The sequence below is a fragment of the Mchenga conophoros genome, linkage group LG9 (genome assembly GCF_057382185.1).
Source record: "Mchenga conophoros isolate Kocher_MC1m ecotype Shallow Benthic linkage group LG9, M_conophoros_male_GT1.1, whole genome shotgun sequence".
In the NCBI taxonomy this organism is placed as follows: domain Eukaryota; kingdom Metazoa; phylum Chordata; class Actinopteri; order Cichliformes; family Cichlidae; genus Mchenga; species Mchenga conophoros.
Window position 1 is genome coordinate 18,862,443 of NC_140534.1, and position 23,941 is coordinate 18,886,383.

At 39.9% G+C, this 23,941-nt stretch overlaps 1 protein-coding gene across 2 annotated transcripts in view; it reads left to right on the plus strand.

Annotated features, from left to right (window-relative positions):
• gpr158a (G protein-coupled receptor 158a) overlaps positions 1-21,157 on the plus strand; it is a 93,846-nt gene extending 72,689 nt beyond the window's left edge. Inside the window, exons 6-12 of one of the 2 annotated variants that reach the window (XM_085286775.1) lie at positions 2,132-2,241; positions 4,920-5,158; positions 7,516-7,654; positions 11,867-11,972; positions 13,566-13,712; positions 13,803-13,886; positions 14,362-21,157. In XM_085286775.1, coding sequence (XP_085142901.1) covers positions 2,132-2,241; positions 4,920-5,158; positions 7,516-7,654; positions 11,867-11,972; positions 13,566-13,712; positions 13,803-13,886; positions 14,362-16,188 — 2,652 coding nt within the window. In that variant the 3' untranslated portion in view covers positions 16,189-21,157. The remainder of the gene's footprint in view (positions 1-2,131; positions 2,242-4,919; positions 5,159-7,515; positions 7,655-11,866; positions 11,973-13,565; positions 13,713-13,802; positions 13,887-14,361) is intronic. The other variant, XM_085286776.1, reaches the window with a different exon arrangement.
• The last annotated feature ends 2,784 nt before the right edge of the window (positions 21,158-23,941 follow it).

A 23,941-nucleotide genomic window follows, 5' to 3' on the forward strand; every position in this document is an offset into this window, starting at 1 on the left:
AAACAATGCACTAAAGAGAGGAATGCGGATTTAAATCCCTAAAGATTGGGAGACTATTCCTGGATGAGTTTCATTCTGCCAGACTGGAAGAGCTAGACATTAAATTCATCAAATCACCAACAACACTGTGATATTCATACCGGCCCTCAATATAGTCTCTTTCATTTTGTTTTTCACTTGAAAATTAAAAATTACACTAAAAAGTAGTGACAACCAATTCCAGCCTGGTCAAAGTTTAGCTCAAACTTTTACCAAAGGTTGGCCAAGCTGAAATAATTATTTATAAATGAGATAGAGCGCTGAATGCACATATAACACACACACACACTGCTTTATCTTGCTCATAAAACGATGTCTGGCAAATCACAAGATTCAAATATAATCAGTGTTTTAAGTAATCTTCTATTGAGTTATTAAATTATTAGCATTATTAATTTATTAGCTTGGTTCCTTTGTGTTATGTGTTTGGTTTGGTTAGATTTTTTTTAATCTTTTAGTGACATTTCTCAAAAGGTTATGGTTGGGGTCAATCCATGTACAATGTGGAGGGAATTTTCAGCCTTGATATGCAGTGTCAACATTGTTCTTGTTATGGTTGTTAATAAAGCTTGTAAGATAATTACAAATGAGTGGTCATACCCTTAAAATGTGTCAAAGGGAAAAATATACAGTGAAAATAATAATAAAATAGTAGTTACTGGATGTAACCGCGAGCTTAAGCTCCTTTACTTACTGGGCTTCACAGGGTGCTGACAATATGGTAAGTCAAGTATGCATATTTAATTTTACGATATGCATATACAGTAACACTGCGTGCATATTTAATAATACTAGAATATTTATAATTTCAGCTATTTGTAGTTATTTTGTTATATTTTATATCTTTGTTATATATTCGTTTAGTTAGTTACTATGCTTTACTGTCTCATAGCAACTGTGAGCACATCATTTCCTCTGGATTTCATTTTTGGTGGTCGTGTCCACTTATTGTTCTGTTTGACACTGCCCCTTCTTGAATAGGTTGTATATCAACATACCTGGACCATAAACCTTCTGAAGTTTTTATTTATTTAGTTATTTTTCCATCAAGGGAACCTGATCATTGGCACATAGTTTTGCCGTACACCAACAAGCTTTTTAAAGTATTGTTCTAAGAAAGCTATCTTATACCTTTTAGTGGAGCAAACCTTTTGTTGTTTCTGCAGCTGTTGTACATATTGTATCTGTTAGGTACTTTTTAGTGCTCAATCAGACTAGAAAAGTGCTCAACAAATGTTACTTTTTCATTATTGAGAAGCAAGCTCAGCAGCTGTTTAGCCATAGTAATTTTAGTACGGTCAAAACTTTTGATCCTTGAGAGTCCTAGAAGTAAGTCCAAGTGTATGCGCTCAACTGATGCCCAGACCTTTTGATCATAGCACATGATCTTCATCAGCAGATGGAGCTGCTCTTTGTAGCATATGAGAAAAATAAAAATTTGGTGCTCCTTTTTTTTTTTGGCCGACATGAGCAAAAAGGTCCCAGAATTCAAGCAGCATTTGATCTTTTATGTCAACACATTCATGACATCCCTGGAAACACCATCTGCTGACAAAAACCATTATAAAAAAAAAAAGTTCACAGCCCCAAAACACACTGAGTTCATCTGCAGCATCGGCGATACACACTGATGGTCACTTTTGCTGTATTTTAAATTCCCTTTGATGGATGAAAGGTGGCAGAGGAAGTAGAAAAGGTTTAGAGAACACAAGCAAAATAGCTTCCTGAGTAGATTCTGTGGTGAAACAAAGCAAGTAACTGATTATAGAGGGACTTAATGTGCGATAGGATGTACAGTAAACTAAACTGCATAAACCCACTCATTCACTTGTGCGACACCAAAGGAGAACAGTTGGAGAAAACCAACATTTAAATAAGATTACTTTACTGTTTATAGAGACATCCACTGAGAGCACAATGAGGCAGCAGCTTCCCACGAATTTAAATGAAATTTCCCAGGGAAAGAGGGCCCATTATCATTTAGATAGAAAAAACACTCACAGTTGGGTGGCTCTTTTATTTATTTATTTATTTATTTTTCAGTTTCTTTTCACGACCTTTGTTGTTTAATGCTTCTTCTGTCCTCTTCCAGGTTGGGATTCTCTACTTCCAGCCCAGTGTTTTCCGTTGCATCCTTCTGCGTTGGGTTCGACTGCTGGGTTTCGCTACCGTCTACGGGATGCTGACTCTTAAGTTGTACAGGTACTTCACCCACAGTTCGACACTGTTATCCATCCCTGGAAGCACTTATCAGATTATATTACACCTGACCTCTTAATCCTTTGATAAAGAGTCCTGTGATGTGTCAAGGCAGCGTGTTTTTCAGCTACTTCATCACCAGGCTATACTGCCTCATTAAGTGGTAAAGTAATTAAGAAAACACGGAGCGCATTGGCCCCAAATGAGCTCCATATTTAACAAAGTCCTGAATGACAGTTGCTGAGAAAAAGACAAAAACAGAACTCAGGGACAGAAAGCATCGCCAGAGGATGCAGTGGAGTGGTGTTGGGGGGGAGTTCTCCAGCTGTGAATAGCTGTTAATGAGACAGGGTGGTCCACTGTATTTAAAGTGACAGTGATGAAATTCTTCATTTGTGGGCCTTTTTTTGTCAGGTGAATCTGTCAAAATGCGCTAATGGAGATACTGATTAAGAGGATGTGGCTAACACGAGCCGGGGCCCAGTTCACCCTTAGAGGTGCAAGTTAACATATTGCACAGATCAATTTTTGATGGGGGGCTCATTAGTGGAGAGAGCAGTGGACACTTCATCAATGTGCGTGAAGGGCAGAGCCTAAGAATAGCTATGCCGGTGATGTGTTTGAGCAGAGTTTAACTCATGTTCCACAGTCTGTGGATTTGGCAGGTGGAATAAGTGCTGCAAATGTGATGGCTAGCAGTTTTTTTCTGCTGCGCTGCTTTGCAGGAAGTCAGGAAAAAGTCTTGACATGTCATTTAATCATACCTCAAGGCACACTTTCTTTTAAACCAAAGCGCTTAAATAAGTTTGCAACATATTAGCATTTTTTAATAAATAGTGTAAAATTTCACCCATTTAGTGAGGTGACAAACAATAAGTTTGCTTTGTTTTTTTCTTTTCTGATCACTCAGCTCTAGGGTTGGGTGATATGTAAAAAATTTCCAACCGACAGTCGTCAGTCCAATAATCGTCGATCGACGATATATTCGCGTATGCGCAGACTTTTTGATGGGCGGAGCAATGTAATCATGCACGGACTGATTTGCTGTTTACAACACAGAAGGCCAAACATGGATGAACTAATTTCCCCAAAGAATTAGGGATGTCAGTGTTAATGTGGTCATCACGATTAAAAATTTTAACGCGCTTAAACCATCTGGAGTGCAGAATGAACAAACTTTGGACAAACTGCCTGAAATGCGTTGACAGAGACATTTCAGGGACTTTGACTCCGTCTGTGCTCCAGATGGGTTAATTGTTAATCGCGTTAGTCGTGATTATGCTGACAGCACTAAAAAAAGTATAAAGTTGCCAATTTGGGATGAAAGAGGTAAACCTAAGGATGTAACCAAAGCGGTGTGCCGCTTGTGCAGACGTATAGTGTGAACAAAGTACTCAAACACGACTAACTTGCATAAGCGTGTACGTGTCCACCATGCGGCTGAGTATGCAAGGCTATCACCAACTTCTGCAGCTCCATCAACACGCATTTGGGCACAGAATTTAGGAGCGTGCATTTGCTCGCAGATGAAAAAGGGTGCTGTTAAAACAGTGCTATTATTTTTTTTTCTGTTGACTGCTTCTATTAGCTCCATCATTATTAGCAAACTTACTCATGGGCAAATAAATAAATAAATCGACCTTGTAAAAACGATCACCAATGGCCTTAGCCTATCGTCGATAGTTGATATATTCGTCCTATCGCTCAACCCTACTCAGCTCTTTTTGTTATGTTTAGTAAGTTTAAGGCAGATAAACTGTTTTGGTTAAATTTCATGAACTAATATGGTCGAGAAAATCATCGATTCTGAGCATGTTGGAGCCAGTTCACAGGAAATGGTGCTAATAAAGGTAAATTCATCCATATAAAAAAAGTAATATGACGTATACTTCTCATTTCGCAAGAGACAGCATGACTAGACTAATATTTTACATCAGCATCCACCATCACGGTTAATTTTTTGCCAGGCCCACTTTTGATCACAGAGTTGACGTCGGCGTTTTCAGCATGTTTGTTTGGACACAGCAGCACACAATAAAAATCCTTTGAAAGGCTGCAATAGCACAGCAGAGAGTTTCAGTTCAGTGACTGCTATTGGCACAGGTGAGTGAAGTTCGTGTCCAAGGAGGAAGATGGGTCACACACTGACCTAAACACTTTGCATACACCCAAGTAGCATCAACAATTTATAGCCTTAACAGCCTGCGTTGTTTATGTTTTTTGGAATGAAACTTTTCAAGGAAATACATCACTTTCTCTTGCATTTTGATTAAAGTGAAGATTTAAGAATGAGTGGGCCCCTTGGGATTTTCTGGTTTTTAAGTGGGCCGCAGCACTCTTGACTTTGGGATAAAGCTTAATAAGAGTCTATGAAAATTGAAATACTAGTTTTCTGTTAAGTATTTATGTCATATTGTGGAAGCAATATTTTTCCGATACTAATATTGCCATAGACTAATAAACCAGTGTGTAAAGCAGCTGTGATGTATTTTTTGCTTAAAGCTTTTGCATGTAGAAGGTTTCAAATTCTAGCAGATATGGGAAATAAAAAGATAAATACACTCAAGGCACACTGAGTGTAGAGGTATTTCCCTCTCATGGATACTCTGTTTACTTGAAATGACGACAGGCTTACATGAAACTTTGTGAAACAGTCTCAATGTGAGCTTCTCCCTCCACAGGGTGCTGAAGGTGTTCCTGTCCCGTACAGCCCAGAGGATCCCCTATATGACCAGCTGGCGAGTGCTACGTCTGCTGGGCATCATTCTGCTCATCGTCTGCTGGTTCCTGGTGGCTTGGACATCTGCTGTCTGTCAGAACCCGGACAGGAAGTTGGCTCTCATCGAGGTGGGCTACACGCCCAATGGGCTGCAGTTCAGCATGTGCCTCCTGGATCGCTGGGACTATATGATGGCTGTTGGTAAGTACCGTTACTGCCCTCTGCCTCTGCAGGGCGCTGTGAGTAGATTTAAGTGTGCTGCACTCTGCATGTGGGTAAGTGTGGTGAGGAAACGTGGGTTACTTGATGGACACGTGAAATTAAGAAGTGATTTGTTAGGCATGATAGCGATGGGAGTTGAAAGTGAGATGAGGGAAGAATGAGTGATGGGGTGAAGCTGGATGATTAAGACAACTCCCTTCCATGTACATTTGGAAATGTTTCCCAAAAGAAGACATTAATCCTCTCTACTGGTGCTACGCTTTTGGATGCTTTCCTGTGTTGTACACAGGAGGGGAAGGGCAACCAGCAGCAGATGAAGACAGATGAGAAATCAAAGATGCTTTGAGAGCAGCATCTCACTTTGAGCAAGTCTGCATGCTGGTGTATGTCTGCTGACTCAGGCTTCATGAGAGAGCGCTGTGGTCGTTTTAGAGTTCTGGGAAAACAGATGGACCCCCAGCCGGGCCGCCATGCTGCGCTACTGTATACTGAGGACACATTTTCATTCTGTTTATTAGGAGGTAAAAATAGGTTGGCAATATGGAAGTGCGGGGCAACTCTGATGCCACCTGAATGCAGCTTATAATTTACACCCACAGAGATGCAATAAATCTTTCAGATTTAGAAATCCACACCTGCATTTGCTCGCAGCAAGAGATATAATTGTAGTATTTTCTGCTCTGCTGTGTTTCTGCGCAGAAACAATCCCATAAAAAATGAACTCCTATCGAATAAAGACGAATTGTTAAGACCCAAGCATGCAGCAAAACTGCACTTTCAGTAGTTGTTATCATGTGCTCGCATGTGCAGAGGTAGAGGACAGTACAGGCACACTGAGATTCTTGTATTAATCTTGTGCAGTCTAACTTTATAAACATGAAAACAGTAAAAAAGCAGTTATCAGCAGTCATGGTAAGAGAACACACTTCTTTTGCACACTCCTCTTCCTCATCCCTCACACAGCCTCTCTTGTAAATCACATGCTGGTGCGAGTTAGTTTCTTGTGACACCCATGGCAAGGTTAAATATCATAGAACACAGAAACACTATAGAAATTAGTACATGAGTAGTGAGTAGTAAGTATTTTTTAAAAATATTGCACCATACAACCTAGAGAGATTTCTTTTTCTTCATGTGATATCATGCGTGCACGTTATTCAACATATTGAATATGATATGCTGCACTAAGAAGCTCATTATGATTGCTTTGGTTGCTAGTAGGTTGCCTTGGTCACCTGTAATTTGCGACGAACAGCTTGGCTGCAAATACTTGCTAACTACTACCCAAGTGATTGTAGTTAGCAAAAGTGCAACGCAAACTGGAAATGGAGAAGGCTCCCCATCAAAGTAGAAGTTTAAAAGGTGCAGCTTTTATTTTGAAGGAAAATGGTCCCAGTTTCACTAGAAGTGTTCATACACAGGGATGAGTTAATGTCATTGGGTTAGCAGTTCTTTGTCTGCAAATCCTCTGTATAATCGGTTTCACAAAGCCCACTCTAAACTGTATGGAGGTTCATGATAGATTACAAAAAAAGAAAGTTATTCTATAGAAGTTATATTCTATAACAGAATATATGGTTTAAAAAAAGAAAGAAAAGGCTTTGAGGTAGCTAAACTTGTGAGTGAAGTCTTTTAGTTGGTAACGTACCAGAAACATTTTTTGTTTAACGCTGTAAAAAAAAAAAATCAAGTACAAAAAAATGAACAAATCTGCCCATTTTGAAGGATTAATATGCTGGAACTACTGATAAATAATTTACAAATGCTCTGAATAGACCATTAAAAAAGAGTTAGATTTCCCTCGTTGCTCTCACTCGCTATTTTATTTCAAGGAATGGAGAAAACAAATTTATTTCTATTGTTGTCTCGAGTAAATAGTTTTACTTACAAAAATAAAAGTTTGAGATCTAATTATTTAAAAAAAGAAGTCCAACAGACAGGGAGGCGTTTACAGTAATGAGTCACTTTGCAGTGATTGTTGTTCCTATTGTAAGGAAACATGATTCACTTGCCCTCACAGGCAGCAACCTGGCGTGTTTACAGTTGCGGAGCTGGATACCTTGGAAACCTTATGTGAGGCTGCCGCGGAGGTGCACGGGGACTCATTTAATGCCCTGAGAATACAACCACAGCTGTTGCAAATGAGTCTGTCGAGCAGGCCACTTTCCTGTATACGTGTGTTTTACAACCATCTGTGGCAGCTCCATGTGTGCGCTGGAGTGTGAAGTGGCTGGTTGGTTGGTGCCCATGTAAGGAGCGTGTGCCGCATTGAAATGATTTCTTGGCCAGAGCATTCGCTGTGTTTACAGCTTGTTTTTTGTTTTTTCGCTTCCCAGCCGAGTTCCTCTTCCTGCTGTGGGCGGTCTATCTGTGTTACGCCGTGAGGACTGTGCCGTCGGCCTTCCACGAGCCTCGCTACATGGCCATCGCTGTTCATAATGAGCTTGTGCTGTCAGCTATATTCTACATCATCAGGTAAGAGCTCCTCCTCCTAGTGATTTGGCACCATGAGTTTTTTTTTGTTGAATTTAAAAAAAAATGCAAATATATTCTATCGTATTATTGCATCGTACCAGAAAATTAGTAAAAGTTATATGAGATAAATAGTTTGTTTATAAGGTCAGTGAACTGCCAACATAGTCTCTTGGTTATAGCACATCGAGTAAGCTAGAATGAATCTTAAGGAAATGACATGACAGAAATCAGAAAGTCTGAAAACCTTCAAACTGCGAACATGTTTTCAATCCCATGAGGTGATTTGATGCAAATTCACACTGGGCAATGCAAACAGAGGCGAAGCCGCATTTGCGCAGGTTAAAATTTTTCAACTCAAATTTGCATCATGTTGCAAAGCAAAAACCCATGATGACAATTAGAAACGGAGCTCCACAGCTCACTTTTATGCAGAGACGGGAAAAATAGATGAAGCCTTGAAGGTGTGCAAAATGGCAAATTTTCCAGCTATCAGTTACATGCCTCCTCATCCTGTTGGTCATTCAATGGTTGGTTGCTTTTGGACAATTCAGCCCTCAGTTGCCTAGGTAACCTTCTAATTTATTTGCCACCCCCTCATATGTCGATCAACATATGTGGGGGTCGCCATTGTTGGTATTTGCTGCATTTGCTCATGCCCACTCACTTCTCCTATTATCGCTTGAAGTTGCTGAACATCTTTGGCATTTTATGTTCTCTGATCACCACATCGCTCCGTGTGTGGACCACCCTTAGCTCAGGGGGAAAGTTTGCTTTGCATTTGGTAGCCAGCAGACCAGCAATAGTACGAAAGACATTAAACATGTAGCCTAATCTAATGGATGAGGATAAAAATTGGCTGTGTAAACAGTGCTTATATTTAGAAACCACTTGAAACTGTTAATTACATTCTTTAATAATCAAATCATATTTTAAATGTCACTCAACAGTGCGGCACTTTGTACTGCAAATCATCATACTCATGATGTCAGATTAGCTTGCCAAGTGTTCCTTCTTTGCAGGTTAGCATCCACGCGCCTGTGCTGTACTTCATGGCACATTACTCCAGTGATTATACACTAGCTTGTTCTCTCACAGCCTGCATACAACTGTTCATTTTCTAAATCACATACTGCTGTGTAGCATCTGAGAACAGTTAACTATTGCACATGAGTAAAATAGTAATTATTTACTCAACCAGCTGGTATTTGTGGTGCAGACTAGTGAGGGAAAGGTTGTTTAATCAGCTAGAAATTTCTTATATGTTATCAGTACTGCATAAGAACATTTTTGCTTTGTGTAAAGTAGTCAGTCTGTTCAGATTCTTGGTACATATGTACAGACCTGGTATAAACCAGCAGCTCTTCTCAGACACTTTGAGGTTACGGCACAGAATTTAATTATTCTGCTGCATTTTTGGTTCAGGTTGTTTGTGGTAATGGCAGGAAAGGTACTGCCCTCTTCTGGAAATGGGCAGCAGCAGCTCAAATAATTTAAAGCTACAGAGAGTTGAAGAGAAGAGGGCTGAAACCGAGCAAAATCAATTTATTTAACAAAAATAACCCAAAATGCAAACCAAGAATACAGTGGTGTGATAGAAAAATCTGTGAGGTGTCTTGATTGATTGATTGAATCTTTATTTTGAACATGTTGAAAAAGTACAACAAAATAGAATTAAAAGAGACAAATGAACAAAGCAAAACAAAAGGAAAACGAGCAACCACAACTCCAAATAACGTTCATGTTCAAAAAGGAGCAGGAAGAAGCATAAGCTTGTCTTGAAATGAAACTGGGAAGGCTCTACTCTGGGGTCCAGTGAGACTTGTTAAAGGTGCTGTTTGCACAGTCAGGCTGTGTTTTCTGACTCATCACAGACAGTTTTTTGCAGTAAACTCCCCCACCTGTGCTATACTGTAAGAAGCCTACAGCTTACATCATCTGTTATAATGCTATATCCAAACTGAAAACTTTTTAAACTGATTTTCTATTTATTTATGTAATAAATTTGTCTAGAATTTTTACCAAAACACTTTGAGCATCACAAATTATATTCTGTTATACCCCATACAATACTGAATTTAGAGATTCTTTGGGTAATAATCCTCTGTCTTGAAATACGCTCCAACTTTTATTTTATGACTAACACTGATGATAACTGACAGTAACATAACTGACAGGATCAGTTAAAAGAAAAAGAGACACTTTTATTTAAGATATTTAAGATAAAGAAGTGGGTTTTTTTGTTTGTTTTGTCTGTTTTATTTGGATGGCAGTCTGTGTCACTTTTGCCTCACAGCTAAAAGGTGTTGGGTTCAAATCCAGCTCAGGACCTTTCTGTGTGCACACGTAAATGGAATAATAAAGGAAACAAAAGCAAAGTCCAAGTTTAACAAACACAAAAATCAGAACCTTAACACTGGAATAACAGTAAGGCTCGAATCCACCCACATAGCGCTCTAAGCATAGTTACTAATAGATACATTGTGTTCAGCATGCAAATGTTGTCACTTAAATTTGCAAAATTCCCAGTACGTACTGGCTCCATATTTAATATCATAGTCTGTCTTCAGGTTGTCATTTTGATGTTTATATCCTCCAGTAGATCGCCTGATTTCCGTGTACGCTAGCTGTTCTGTTCAGCTCGTAGTTAATTTTGATCATAGTGAAATCAGCCCTCTCCCTCCAGTCTACACGTCAAGTAGCTGCAATGTGCAGTTTTAATAAATGAGATGTTTCAGCTGACACTGCCACAGCCGCTCCTAGCTCGAGCCGCCCTAATTGAGAGCTCAGCTACATCACATTATTCACTAATGAACCATGTCAGGGTGATTTTTTTTTTCTAAGACAGCATCAATTACTTGAACTATTGGTAGCTTTATTATCGTTCATTACCAATAAATTGTGCATGATCGATAGTTTACTGGAAGAAATGCGAGTTTTTAAGTGTTCTGATGTCTTTTTGAACATCTGGCTCTTGTGATTGCTTGGCCAGTTCTTTTAACGAGCCTCTCGAGCATTGTTGTGAGGCTTTCCTCTGCAGAAAATGGCCAGATGAGGTCCTTAATAAACTGGAGAACTGCCTGGTGTGGTGGGTTAATTCCGTCTGGTTGCCACCTGGGGCTCCAGTGTGCACCGGGGCTAGTTAAAGGCAACCGCCATCCATTTATGTTGCATGAAGAACCTGCTATTTGATCCCATAGTGACCAGTTAAAGCTCAGGCTTCCGTGTTGGCTGTGGTCATCTTCAGGTATAAGCCAGGTCCAGGTAAATGGGATGCTGGAATGAAACCGCTGGAGTCGTAGGAGTGGTGGAGATCGCTCAGTGAAATGCTGCTGGCTGAGAGGAAACAGCATGCCAGAGTTATTAAATCCTCATCTGCACACAAACTCATCACAAAACACGAAGGAGAGAAGACTTCAAAGCTTCGAGACATTTCATATGCTGGACGTTTGCCTTCATTCATGCCTCACAGCTATTACCACAGTAACTGTTTGTTAATTAGCCATTTGCCAACCTCAGCAGCGTAATGAGCCTGCTACATGACATTTGCTTGTTAGAGGCTCTCCAGTGGTGGAATTAGCATCTAACAAGACATGCCTTCATATCCTTAGTGCACACGAGGTCTCACTGTGCTGAAAGCCTGTTAGTTCGTTCTAAATAACAGGCTGGAGCTACTCCTCTCACCACTGTTGTTTCAGATGGTAATTATCTTATTTTCCTCCAACTGCTGCAGCACAGCTAGCCTAGTGTGTTCCCGTCTGATGTACACATAGACTGAATCTTTTGACCAGATGAAGGTCACTCCTTTTTATTGTGAATCCAATTGAGCGGATGAGGAAAATATTGTGTCCTTGCTGGCACGAGGATCACCCAAGTAGAACACTGCAGGAGTGCATTTGACGACTAGACAGACACTGCTGCTAAATCTGCTGCACTGGTGGTAGCTTTCTCTCCCACATCCATCTGTATCCAAGAGCTTTGATGCAGGTTTCACTTCAGTTAGTGAATGAACACTTTAAAGTTGATGAACTATAATAAAGATGTGTCTTTGTGTCCAAATACTTTCCTGGTTTATGTGATGAGATTTAGCAGGTTGAATAGTGATGCTGAACAGCTTTATAGATATCAGAATATAAGAAACTGAAATCCTATCGGCAGTCAATGAAATTGACTAACATCAGCTTCACATCTGGATGTCTGTCTTTATTTTTACAGGTTCACTCTCGCTCCTGAGCTGCATCCAGACTGGATGCTGCTCCTGTTCTTCACCCACACTCACCTAACTGTCACTGTCACCCTGGGTCTTCTACTCATTCCTAAGGTAACCATTTCAATGTATGCAATACATTCACAAATGTATGGAAAAGATGGGTGTAGTATCTAATTGAATTTAAGTTTATTTATATAACGTCAAATCCCAACAACAGTCGCCTCATGACGCTTTATATTGCAAAGTAAAGACCCTACAATAATAATTGTAGTTTGTGAACCATCACTGTGAGACCTCAGTTTCAGAAGCTCTGAATCACAAGCACCCCTCCATGCTCACAGTGTAGCAACTTGTATAGATTTAGTCTATGAGGTTGCCCTAAAAAAGTCGCTAGGGTGAAAAAGTATATTCACCAACCAGGTAGTGAGTAGTTACTGGAGGTTATTTTACTTTTTACTTTGTGTTGTAATAAAAACCTGCTTGTGATTGCTTTGGTCGCTAACAGATTGCCATAGATGAGTCAGTGTCTTGCATGCAAACTGTGGTCAATTTTGGCAAACTGCTAGCGACCAATGAAATCGCAAGGTTTTTGGTGCAGCAACCACTCGGCAACCAGCTGGGGTATATGCATTTTTCCAAAGGTTGCTATGGAGTCGCTGACTGGTCTCTTGACTTATGTGACTGGGGCCTAAAATAGTGTGTACTCATAGAACAAATCAGCAGTAAGCACTCTGAGTATCTGTTGGGCTTATTTCCAGTTTTAGATGTCATGCTCCCTAGGTCAGTTAGCCTTAAAGTTCTTATTAATTCAAGTTTAAGCTCCAAAAAGTGTTGGGGGTGATTTATGTCTGAGGGATAGCAGCAGCAAGAGTGACAGGGAAGGTTTACAAAACAGTAGTGAGAATGCTATGATGTATGTTTCATGGCATTGACATTGGCACTGACAAAAACAGGAGGCAGAGCTGGAGATGTTGAGACTTTCATTGGGACATAATTAGAAATGACTACATCAGACAGACAGCTCAAGTTGAGCAGTTTGGAGACAAAGTTAGAGGTTTGTGCAGAGGAGAAATAGTGGATTATTGGATGGTGAACATGGATCTGGCAGTCAGGAAATGCAGAGGGGTGATGTGATAGAGGAGGACACTAGAAATAGGGTCCACAATTCCCTGTGGACACCCCTAAGGGAAGGAAAGAAGAAGAAGAATCTGTGCAGCACTTAAGTTTCATTTAAATGTTCTACTGTATATGAGTAAATTGCCTTAACTTGGCCATTCAACTTGCCCCCACTGGCCCAGATTTAAAGCACTTCTCCATTGGCTTCACCTTTCATATGTAGCCTGTGCTTACATGCTGCTTTACTTGTAATTTAGCTCCTTTGGTATTCGATGCTGTCCAGGATTTAGGCATTTCCAATTTAAGATATTGTTATTATTGTTGTTTTTATTCTTACTTTTTATTTTATTAATTATCTTTCATGGTGGTCTTTATTTTCATCAGTAAAATATAATGTTTTATATTTGCTATATAGACACGTAAATACATAGTAATGCACTAAAGAACTGTTTCCATCTTCTTAAATAATGTTAGGTTAAGTAAGTAAGCTATATATGTATATTGTGATTTCTGCATTGTTTGCTTTTCCTTGCTTAAGAAATGTAATGGAAACAATCAGTGTTGACCAATTTTACCGCCCTCCATCAGTTCCTGTTTGCTGGCACCCACATGAGAGATGATATCGCGTCTGAGGCCTATGAGGACGAGTTGGACATGGGTCGCTCTGGATCGTACCTCAACAGCAGCATAACGTCAGCATGGAGCGAGCACAGCCTGGACCCTGAGGACATCAGGGTGAGGGGTGTTTCCACCAACTTTTACATTTCCATTGTGCACCTTTTGAATCCTCCAAAAATACTGAGCCATGGCAGTTTTTTATTGCAGACACCAGACGAAATGGGCCATCTCAATTCTATTAATGGCTGTGGCATAAGGTCTTGCGACAGCCTTTGGGAAAAACGTGCCAACGTGAGCAGAGATATCTGTTTGTCTGTTAGAGCTGAAGAAGTCTCTCTACCAAAATATTTGGGTACCTTAAGCCTATAATGTAGAAGAGGGGGTTTTATGGTGACATCCGGTGTTTGAGAGCATTCACTGTCACGGAGGGAAATGCAGATTGAAATCCAACTGATTCAGGATCTGAGCTTAGAGGCTGTTTCAGACCTAACACTAAAAGACACTCCGTTTTCTTATTTGATGCTGTCCTAAACTGTCCCGTCTTTGCTTTTTTTCAGCATGTGATACTCTGTAATGCATTATTTAAAAACTGTTTGTAGTCACGTGTCATTAGGTAGTACTGCATGCTTTCTGTGCAGCAGATTGTGTGCTTTTCTGTAGCAGTGTTTGAGCGCGACCTTTGTTTGTTTGTTTTCTTTATTTAGCCAGGTTAATGTCTTTAAAAAAAGACTTATAACTTTGTATCTGTCTTATCATTGATGTGTAGGAAGAGCTGAAGAAACTGTACTCCCAGTTGGAGATTTACAAAAGGAAGAAGATGCTAGCAAACAACCCTCATTTCCAGAAAAAGCGAAGCTCTAAGAAAGGGTTAGGTCGCTCGCTGATGAGGCGCATCACAGAGATTCCCGAGTCTGTGCATCGCCAGTGCAGCCGTGAAGAGAAGGAGGCGGGAGAGCATGGCAGCAATCGTAACAGCATCTCCATGCTGAAGAAAACCCCCTTGGATACGACTCACCCAGCAAAACCAGCGAAGGAAGAGACACTGAAGAACAAGGTGTTCTCCCTGAAGAAGTCACACAGTAGCTATGATCACGTCCGGGACCAGAATGAGGACTCCAGCAGCACTGTAAATGATAAGATTGATGAGAACACAGCTGAAGGGTCCCTCCTGGATACACTTATGGGCAAGAAGCTGGTCAAGAAGACATCCAGTGAGAACATAAACGCCCCCAGTGAATCTACAGAATCAGTTCCCTTGGTATGCAAGTCAGCAAGCGCCCATAATCTCTCTGCAGACAAGAAACCAATTCATCCTAGAGCCTCCATGCTGCAGAAGTCCCTCAGTGTCATTGCTAGTGCCAAAGAGAAGACTTTGGGCTTGACTGGAAAGACCCAGGGTACAGAGGAAAGCAATAAGAAGAGTCAGCCAAAGAGCAAAGACACAAAGGCAAATGTAGAGCCAGAAAATGAATGCCAACCCAAGATGATTATCAGCCAGTCAGTCGAGTACAAACAAAGCACCACAAAAGGCATAATCATGAAACAGCCAGTTAGTGGCAGCCAACCGACAATCTGCTCCGACCCCATTAAGGGAAAAGACCTCTATGATCTCTCAGAAGTATGCCCCTGGGAGGTGGAAGATCTCCCAACTCCATCTGAAAATAAGGTTCAAAAGCATGTATCTATTGCACCAAAGGAAACCACAACTGTTCATGGAGGTAGCACGAAAGGAGCCAAGTCTCAGAAGCAGAAAGGTTCTGATCATTCTCCATCCAGTGGCAGGCACCCAAAGGAGATTCAGAGGTCATCGGCTATTCGAGCAGAGGTGTGCCCATGGGAAGACAGAGGTGAGATTCAAGCCAGTCAAGCGGAACCATCGAAGCAATCGATGTCTCAGTCTAAAGCCCAGCAGCCTCCCTCTTCAGTTGAAAGCTCCAGAACACATCGGGCAGATGTTTGTCCCTGGGACTTCGAAGAGCTGAAAAAACCAACAGAGTCAGCTCACTCACCAGACGTGACAAAGCAGAAAAAGGGAACCTCTCCAATGGATGTGAGAGATCCACCTAAAGGATCACTCCAGCCACTAATATCAAAAGTCGACGTCTATCCATGGGAATTCGACAACAGTGCAGCTGCTCCAAATTCAGAGAGGATACCCAGCCCCTCACAAGCACCCAAAACCAAGGAGTCCCCTTCTAAAAAGAAAGGGCCCCCTTTCACAAGAACAGTTGACCAAGAAAAATCAAAAGACACTGATGATGAGAAAAGCAGAACAAAGGTGAAGGACAAGAGTAAATCTTCAGAGAAACATGTCGGCCAGCAAAAAATGGCCGAGGTCTGCCCGTGGGATGTAGAGAGTCACCAGGAAATGCTGCTGGTAGAAAAAAGGAAAAGCGCTAATGTTGGAGCAGCCAAAGAAAAGCAGGCGGAAGTCTGTCCGTGGGATTTTGAGGAAAAAACGGATACAGACAAAAGTTCTTCTGCAGTGAAACAGAGCAAACCAACTCCTAAAGGGGGGCCTGTAGGTGCTGCTAAAAAGGCAGATGTTTGTCCCTGGGACTTTGAGGATAGTACGTCGAGCAAGAAAGCATGACACTCAACCTTAATGGACCACTGATATATTATAATTATTGATGTATACTTTTTTTCCACTTTGAAATCGTTAAATATCACCTTTTACTATTAGTACGGTGACTTGGAAGCAAAGTTGATCCACAAGTTGCCTTCCTTTCCAAGGTTTTGTTCCTGTTTTATCTATTTTGGAAAAAAGTGAAATCTACAAAAAAAAAAAAGTCATGATGAGCATTCCAGATTATTACAGGGCACTCCTGAAGAGAAATTGTAGACTAATTATGCAACTTTTAATTCAGTCTTTTCACTTCATAAGCAATGTTAAACATCCATGTTCACCATGTCAGCTGTTCTTACTTTTTTTTTGCTATGATTAGTTCTTGGACGAGACTGTAGAGACAAATATTGATGTGTATAAACAAGAAAGTATAAAATGAAGGTTGAATTGCATAACAGGGAAAGTGAAAGCCAAAGAACAAGTGAACAGTTGCAAAGAGGGATGCAGGTCTCGAAGCTCTAAAGTTAATTTATTAGTTTTTGTCCTTGGCGTAGGAAAGAAATCAGTCTATAGCACTTTAGCCAATTTCACAAATTAAGAACTGAGGACAGGTTATGTCCAACTTGTACATTTTGTCTTCTTATTTTCAACCACATGGCATGATATCACACACGATATAACACACTGACCAAACTCAGACATGTTTTGTTTGTTTGTTTTTTGTTTAGATCTATTTAATTGTAGTTCTCAGCAGATTAAAATGCTTCCAAGTCTGCGGAGATGTACTGTATGTGCCTATCTAACTAGCATTGTCTTGTATCAGTCTGAAGAGAAGCGAGTGTCTTCTTCTTCAGCATTTTGTGATGGTGAATTATATAAACAGCATGCACAGCCAGGTATCGAGAGTAGATGAAGCCTACCGGTTTGTCTACTAAAACAGTTAATGTGTTGGCAAATCTATAATGTTGTTTTCAGTTCACTTTTTTGAGACCCTGTTTTATAGTTTCAAAAGCTAAAGGGTGATATTTGAGAGCAGCGTTAACATGAATGTGTCAGATATGTTCACATATGTCAAAAGTAGTGAAGGAAAAGTTATTTGCACCAGCTTTGTGTATGAATCCAGCTTGGATCTTCGTCTTGCACCAAATGTGAGTAAGTGTGTGCCTGAGGATGCAATATTTAAAGGACAAATGAGATGCAGAAAAATTTGCAGAAGATCTGTTCTTGCCTTTGTGTTTACCATCCTACTGCCTCAACGTAAAAAAAAGGAAAGCAACTTCTCTTACACAATAACAGAAGCATTCTGGGTAATTAAAACTTGGGTTCTGTCTAGTAGTTGTGGCCACTAAAATTTGCCAGATAGTCCCACAGGTTTTTAAGGAGACTTCTGGCTTAGCTAAAACTGTCTGGAAGTTATTACTTAGTCTGGATAATCATCCATCAAAATTAAACAAATTAACATGCTATGCATCTGTAGATTATAGTCTAATGTAATGGCCTAAAAGCAAAAGACACCCTGTTTGAAAATGAAGGAGACACTAATCGCTTTTGGGTCATGTCAGCAAGGGCAGTTAGCATAAATATCGAAAATGTGGAGATCCATGCTGTAGCAACAGAAAGTAACCTTTAGTTAAAGAAATGAGCTGCCTGAAATGCTGCTGTGCCTCTGGGACCTCGTTTTTCATAGACATAGCTACTTTTTCTGGATCTTGCAGCGATAGATGACTTTGTTAGCTACACTTGTGTGCTACACTGCACTTGAGCCCACTATGTTTAAGTCAGTCAATCCCTTGAGAATATTGAAAATGCCCAACTTTACAGTGTGCGAGTGATCTGACAAATATTATAGATTATGATGCATTTCAATGTACTAAGAGTCTATGCAAGAGGTCTGTACAACAGTTGTAATGAGTGTGAGTGCTGGTATGTTTTTGTTTACACTCAACTGTTCACTGTTAATTAGCGCAAATCTTGACTTAGTCAGTCACATGGTCATGGTCAAAAAGACCTGCTAATAGGGAAGTTTAGAATGGGAAAAATCTGTGATTTAAGTGACTGAACGTAGTATGATTGTGGTTGTCAGATGAGCTGGGATGAATATTTCAGAAACTGCTGATTTGTTTATATTTTCTCACATTCCCACTCTAGAGTTTACAGAGAATGGTCCAAAAACAGAGAAAAATATCCGGTGAATGGCAGTTCTCTGGGCAAAAATGACATTTTTGATGTGAGAAGTCGGAGGAGAATGGCCAAACTACTTGGAATTGATAGGAAAGAAAGAAAAATACTTATAACCACTTGTTACAAGCAACGTATGCAGAAGAGCATCTCTTAACCTTGAAGCCGATGACCTATAGCTGGAGAAGCCTGTCCTAGATGCTATTTCTGTCAGCTAAGAACAAGAAACTGAGCCTATTTCACATTGACTCACCAGAACTGGACAATAGAAGACTGGAAAAATATTCCCTCTGGTCTAAGAAGCCTCAATTTTTGCTCCAACATTTGCATGGTAGAGTTAGAAGCTGGAGTTAACAACACAAAAGCATGGTTCAACTCTGTATCAGTGGTTCAGGGTGATGCTGGTGGTGTTGTAATAGCTTGGGGGATGTAGGCCTCTAATACAAATTCATCACCGTTTAAATGCCACAGCCTACCCCAGTATTGTTGCTGATCCTTTTATGATCACAGCGTACCCATTGTCCGATAGCTGCTCCCCGTAGGCTAACGCAAACCTCAAATCATCTCAAATGGTTTCTTGAACATTACGTTAAGTTCACTGTACTCAAATGGCCTCCACCAAACCTTAATCCAATAGCGCACCTTCCAGTGGTGAGATTCACATTATGGATCTACAGCAACTGTGTGATCATGCCACTATGAACCAAAGTCTCTGAAGAATATTTCCAGGACTTTGCTCGCTAGTACCAGGTTGGGTTAGTTAAGGTAAGTTGATGACTTATACCTTCATCCTCACTTCCACATGTGGTTCTTTCTGGCTCCAAAAAATAGAAGAAATCCCAACAGCAGCCGAAATGCCAAACTCAACTCTTCATCAGTGATGTCATGTTGTTCACATCCATCTTTTATTTACTTATATAGTGTTTCAAAGTTTATGGTCTAGTGCAGATTAAGCATCAAGTCTGAAATCTGCAATGTAGGAAACTCTGGACACAGACAGGGATGAATGAAGGTTCATCAAGTATGATCCTATCTAAATGATAGAAACAGTGGCCATAACTTCCAAAATAAAATCCAAGTTTTTATTAACTGGATAAAGGAACTGTCATTGAATGATGTGAAATACTGACAATAGTGTGACCTTTTATATTTAAAGGTTAAGCACTGCTGCAGTTTTTCTTTGCATCTCCATATTAGGCGTCATTTCAACTTAAATACAAATCAGACTGAACCCCCATTTGTTTATCAACCTAATAAGTTCATAATTAAACTTAGCATGGTAGTTATCAAATAATAATCTGACTAAATCTTTTAAAGGTTTTGAGATGTGCCGTGTTTTGTATCAAAATGTCTAAATAGTCACCATAAACTATCAAAGTGAAAAAAATACCCGCATTTATATTTGCAGTTGTGTGTCAGTAAAGCATCCACAGTGCATTGTGGTATCTTGTGAGAATTACTGATTGTAATTGTCTGTGTTCATGTCAATTTCCTCAGAACCCATTAGGGGTTGGTAATGACTATGATTCAGGCCAGTACCCATCGGTGAGTTTTCTTGAATTACTAAATTTCTTTGGCACAACTCAAATGAAAACAATCCAGCAACTGATATCATTTTCTGAGAATTACCTCCACCTCCAGCCTGTGGGAGGTGTCAGAGAGCACTGATTGATTGCAATCCTTTGATGGATCCTTGTGATCTTTATGAACCAGATGTTAAGCGTCATCTATCATCTGAGTCAGGATTTTATTGCATGAGTACAGCGACATTTGAAAAGCCCCTTCTTTATTTAAACCTAACTTTGGAGTCACTGCCATTTTCACTGAACTCGGGAGAAGAATAACCTGCTGCCTCTTTTACTGTCACTGTAGGAAAGTTATTTCAAAATGGAAAGATGTGTTTGTTTTCATATTTCAAAGTGAAATGGAGCGAATAGAGGCTCCATGATTTTGGTTGAATTTAATCCCAAAAAGAAAAAGAACCAAAAACAAGCAATATGTTAGCATTTTTAACAACAGAAGGAATTTTTATGGTGTCATTTATGTTGATTTTAAAACTAAACCCCAAAAAATGACAGTGCAACATCCCAGCACTAAATGAAGTCACTGTTTTATGTAACTTTGAGTCTACTTTTTTAATTTACAATAGCGTGCTTGCTGCAGGAATTCTCAGTTCTGCCAGTCCATAGCTGTATGCGTATTAAACAGTGTGATACATAACCAAGTGTTTGTTACTGTCCGTCTCTCTGGAATTCATCAATGAGTCTGTGAGTATTTGAACCTCAGCCATTTACTCGGGTGTGAAAATCCAAGACCATTGTTCTTGTACCACGCCGTGTCCCGTAGCTTCTTTGTCCTCCAATTGGGTCGTCTCTACCATGGTGCATTTTTGTTGGTTAGCTGCTTTCATTTAAACCTGACTTCTATTTCTTGTGACCAAACAAAGTCACACAAAGGCAAATACAACTACTACTATCGCTACTACTACTACTACTCAACGCTGTAACGTCGTAAATCTTGCTCTTGTGGCTTCTGCATGAATTCAAGAAATTAGTAGGACCGATGTTTCACTGCCCTTGATAGAACAAAAAATAAAAAATAAAGAAAAGAAAAAATTGATCTTTTATGGACTGTTACAAGTTGTATAGTGAGTGATACTGTCTCTAACCCACTGTATTGTGCTTGTTATAACTATTGCTCTATGACAAGCTTATAGCATCAATATATGGGAATATTTGGTAGATTTATATTGTGTTATATTGTGATAGCATGTACATAAAAGATACCTCCTCTGCAATAAATATTTATATGAAAATTAACTGTGCGTTCTCCTCTGTTTCCACTACAATGCTTCAGATCCTACAGGAAGACAGTCCCGTGATGCATTTCTGCTTATAATCATGCCTGTCTCAGATTGATTTGCTTATTCTTTGTGCAGACATACAGTTGGAGAAAGTCCAGCATTTAACGACCTTGTGCATCATAACCACTTTAGAGTATGTGCTTCTTGGCGACTGCCCTGAAATGCTTTTATGGCTCATTGTGGTCTTTTTGGATGAAGATCAATGGACATTCTCTACACGAAGCAGGACACAGAAGATTATATCAAATGCTGACTCCAGACCCCTGAAGAAAAACTGAGTGCTGTTATTTTCCTATTCTGAGATAATTATCCGCCAAGGTGAAATTATTTCATACCCAAGCCAAAGGGAAAACCTGCTCTGTTAATACTGTTTAAAGTAGTGCTGTCAATAGATTAAAAAAAATTAACTAACTAATCTCACAATTTTCTGTTATTAATTGCGATTAATCTCAATTACTTTATTAATAGCCTGGCTCCAATTACATTTTTTTATTCTTTATATTTTAAGTAATTATCGTTGTTCACCGAAGTCCAGTGGTCTCCGGTGAGAGCGACATTCCTTACTTGCACAAGCTTGCTGGACTGCTGAGCCCTCTGGTCCCCATACAAAGTGTGCAGTCTCGACACAATGGTTCCTCTCGAGGGCAGATTGTAACACTCATCTCCTGATGCAGCACGAATGACTTCTCTCAGTCCATCATCTTCTACTATGCTAACTGGTCAGCAGTTTTTAGCTATCCAAACAACCAAGGAATTGGTTACCTTTTCTCTCACATTTTTTGTTATTCGTCCACAAGCACCATACTCCTGAAGCGTAGACTGGCGAGGTCCCGTAGAGGTGGATTCAGTTGGGTGTTTTGCTCTCAGGTGATACGCCAGTGATGAACTGCTTCTGTGGTACTTGAATTCAGCGTTGCAAATTGTGCATCTTACTCTCGTTTTGTCCAACAAGCCATCAGGCAACTTCTTAAAGAGAAACTTTCCACCCAAAAGTCCGCCCTCATCCATGCTTGCGTGTGTTAGCTAGTGTTAGCTAGATAGTAGCATGGTGTCACTTCTTCTTCTTCTTCTTCTTCTTCTAATCATTTCTGTCAGGCCAAACGCCAGCATAGCACACTGTTGCCCCCTCCTCCAGAGGTGCTCATGAATTTAAAGGTCTTAGATTACAGGAAATTAATAAAAAAAACAAAATCAGCGTTAAATTTTTTTAATGCATTAAACATTTCGCGTTGATCTTAACAATTAACGCGATAATTTTGACAGCACTAGTTTAAAGCAACATAAAATCATAGCATTCAATGAAATATCAAGTGTGTATATGCACATGCACATGCAAATACAGTATATAAGGCTAAACAGATTATGTACAATTGTAATGAGTCTTCAGGAATGGTTCTTGGATGTCCTCTGCCTTCTGTTCTGTTCTCTGTCAAGATGATCCTATACTGCTTTAATTTTGAGGTCTGGCCTCTGGGGAGGTCAGTCAATGACTAATAGTGTTCTATTGTCTGTTTTTTCCACCAAGGTCTGCTTTTACTGCAATGGCAGTGTGTTTGGGATCATTGTCTTGCAGGAAAATGAAGCCATTGCAGTTAAATGCTTTCCAGATGATATTACATGGGGAATCAAAAAATTTGGCAGTGCTTTGGTGTGTTTAAAATTCAGTTTTGACAAAATCCCCCAACACCACTTATTAAAATACAGCCCCAAACCAGGACAGAGTCTCCACCATGTTTTATAGGATGTACACACTCATGGTTACCGATGATACGTCTCTCCTGACTTCCTTTGTGCACACTGACAATGATCTGAACCGAAAATCTCACAATAAGATCCATAACAACATAATATTTTCAGTCCAGTTCTTTTGTAATTTTATATATCTCGAGCTTTTCTTCCTTAAGAATGGCTTCTTAACTCTTGGGCCAACCTACTACTGAGACTATTTCTGATGAGTCTTCAGTAAACAGCAGATGGATCAGCTGAAAGGCCAGATGCAACAATCAGGCCCTTTGAGGTCTTTAGTGGATTTCTTAAGGACATGACTTTCTGATACTTTCAGATCTGCTGTAGATATTTTTTAGGCCTCCCACTTCTTCTTTTGTCCTAAACTAAACTGTCCAATTTACTTATTTATTTATTTATTTTACAGTTTTTAGGGATATGCTGTGCACCATGCAAAAATGCACAAGGTTTTCAGCTAGTAACTCTTTATCACCTCGTGCAAAAATACTGCCTTTCCAGTTGTGTTATCTTAGGCATTTTTCATAGATTCGACTGAAGAAATGGGACTAAATCATGTGTCTTTGTGACACGCTGCTGGTAACAAAGTGCCTTAAGATACCATTAAAAGTTATTTGCTAAGTTGACTGTTATGTGTAGACACGACACAGGTTCATCTCTTTAGTTCGGTGCATTTATTATGCTTGAATGATTCATAGGTCAAGGTTAAGTGGCTTAGTAAACAAAACAAAAATCCTCTGAAATGATCCGTTGCAAGCACTGGACTAAAAGTGAGAGAAAGCCAATGTGCATAGAAACTTTTATGTTCACAAAGGATGGAGAACTCTGGCTGTATGGAAGCAAAATATGGAAGAAATGAGGGCTGACTCTAGACTACAACAGTTTTGAACATCCCATAAGACGAGATGCAGTCAGATATCAGTGCAAAAGGCTAAGCATTGACTGCTCTTTAAAGAGCATTTGCAGAGCCTTTCTAATAAATACAAGATCAAT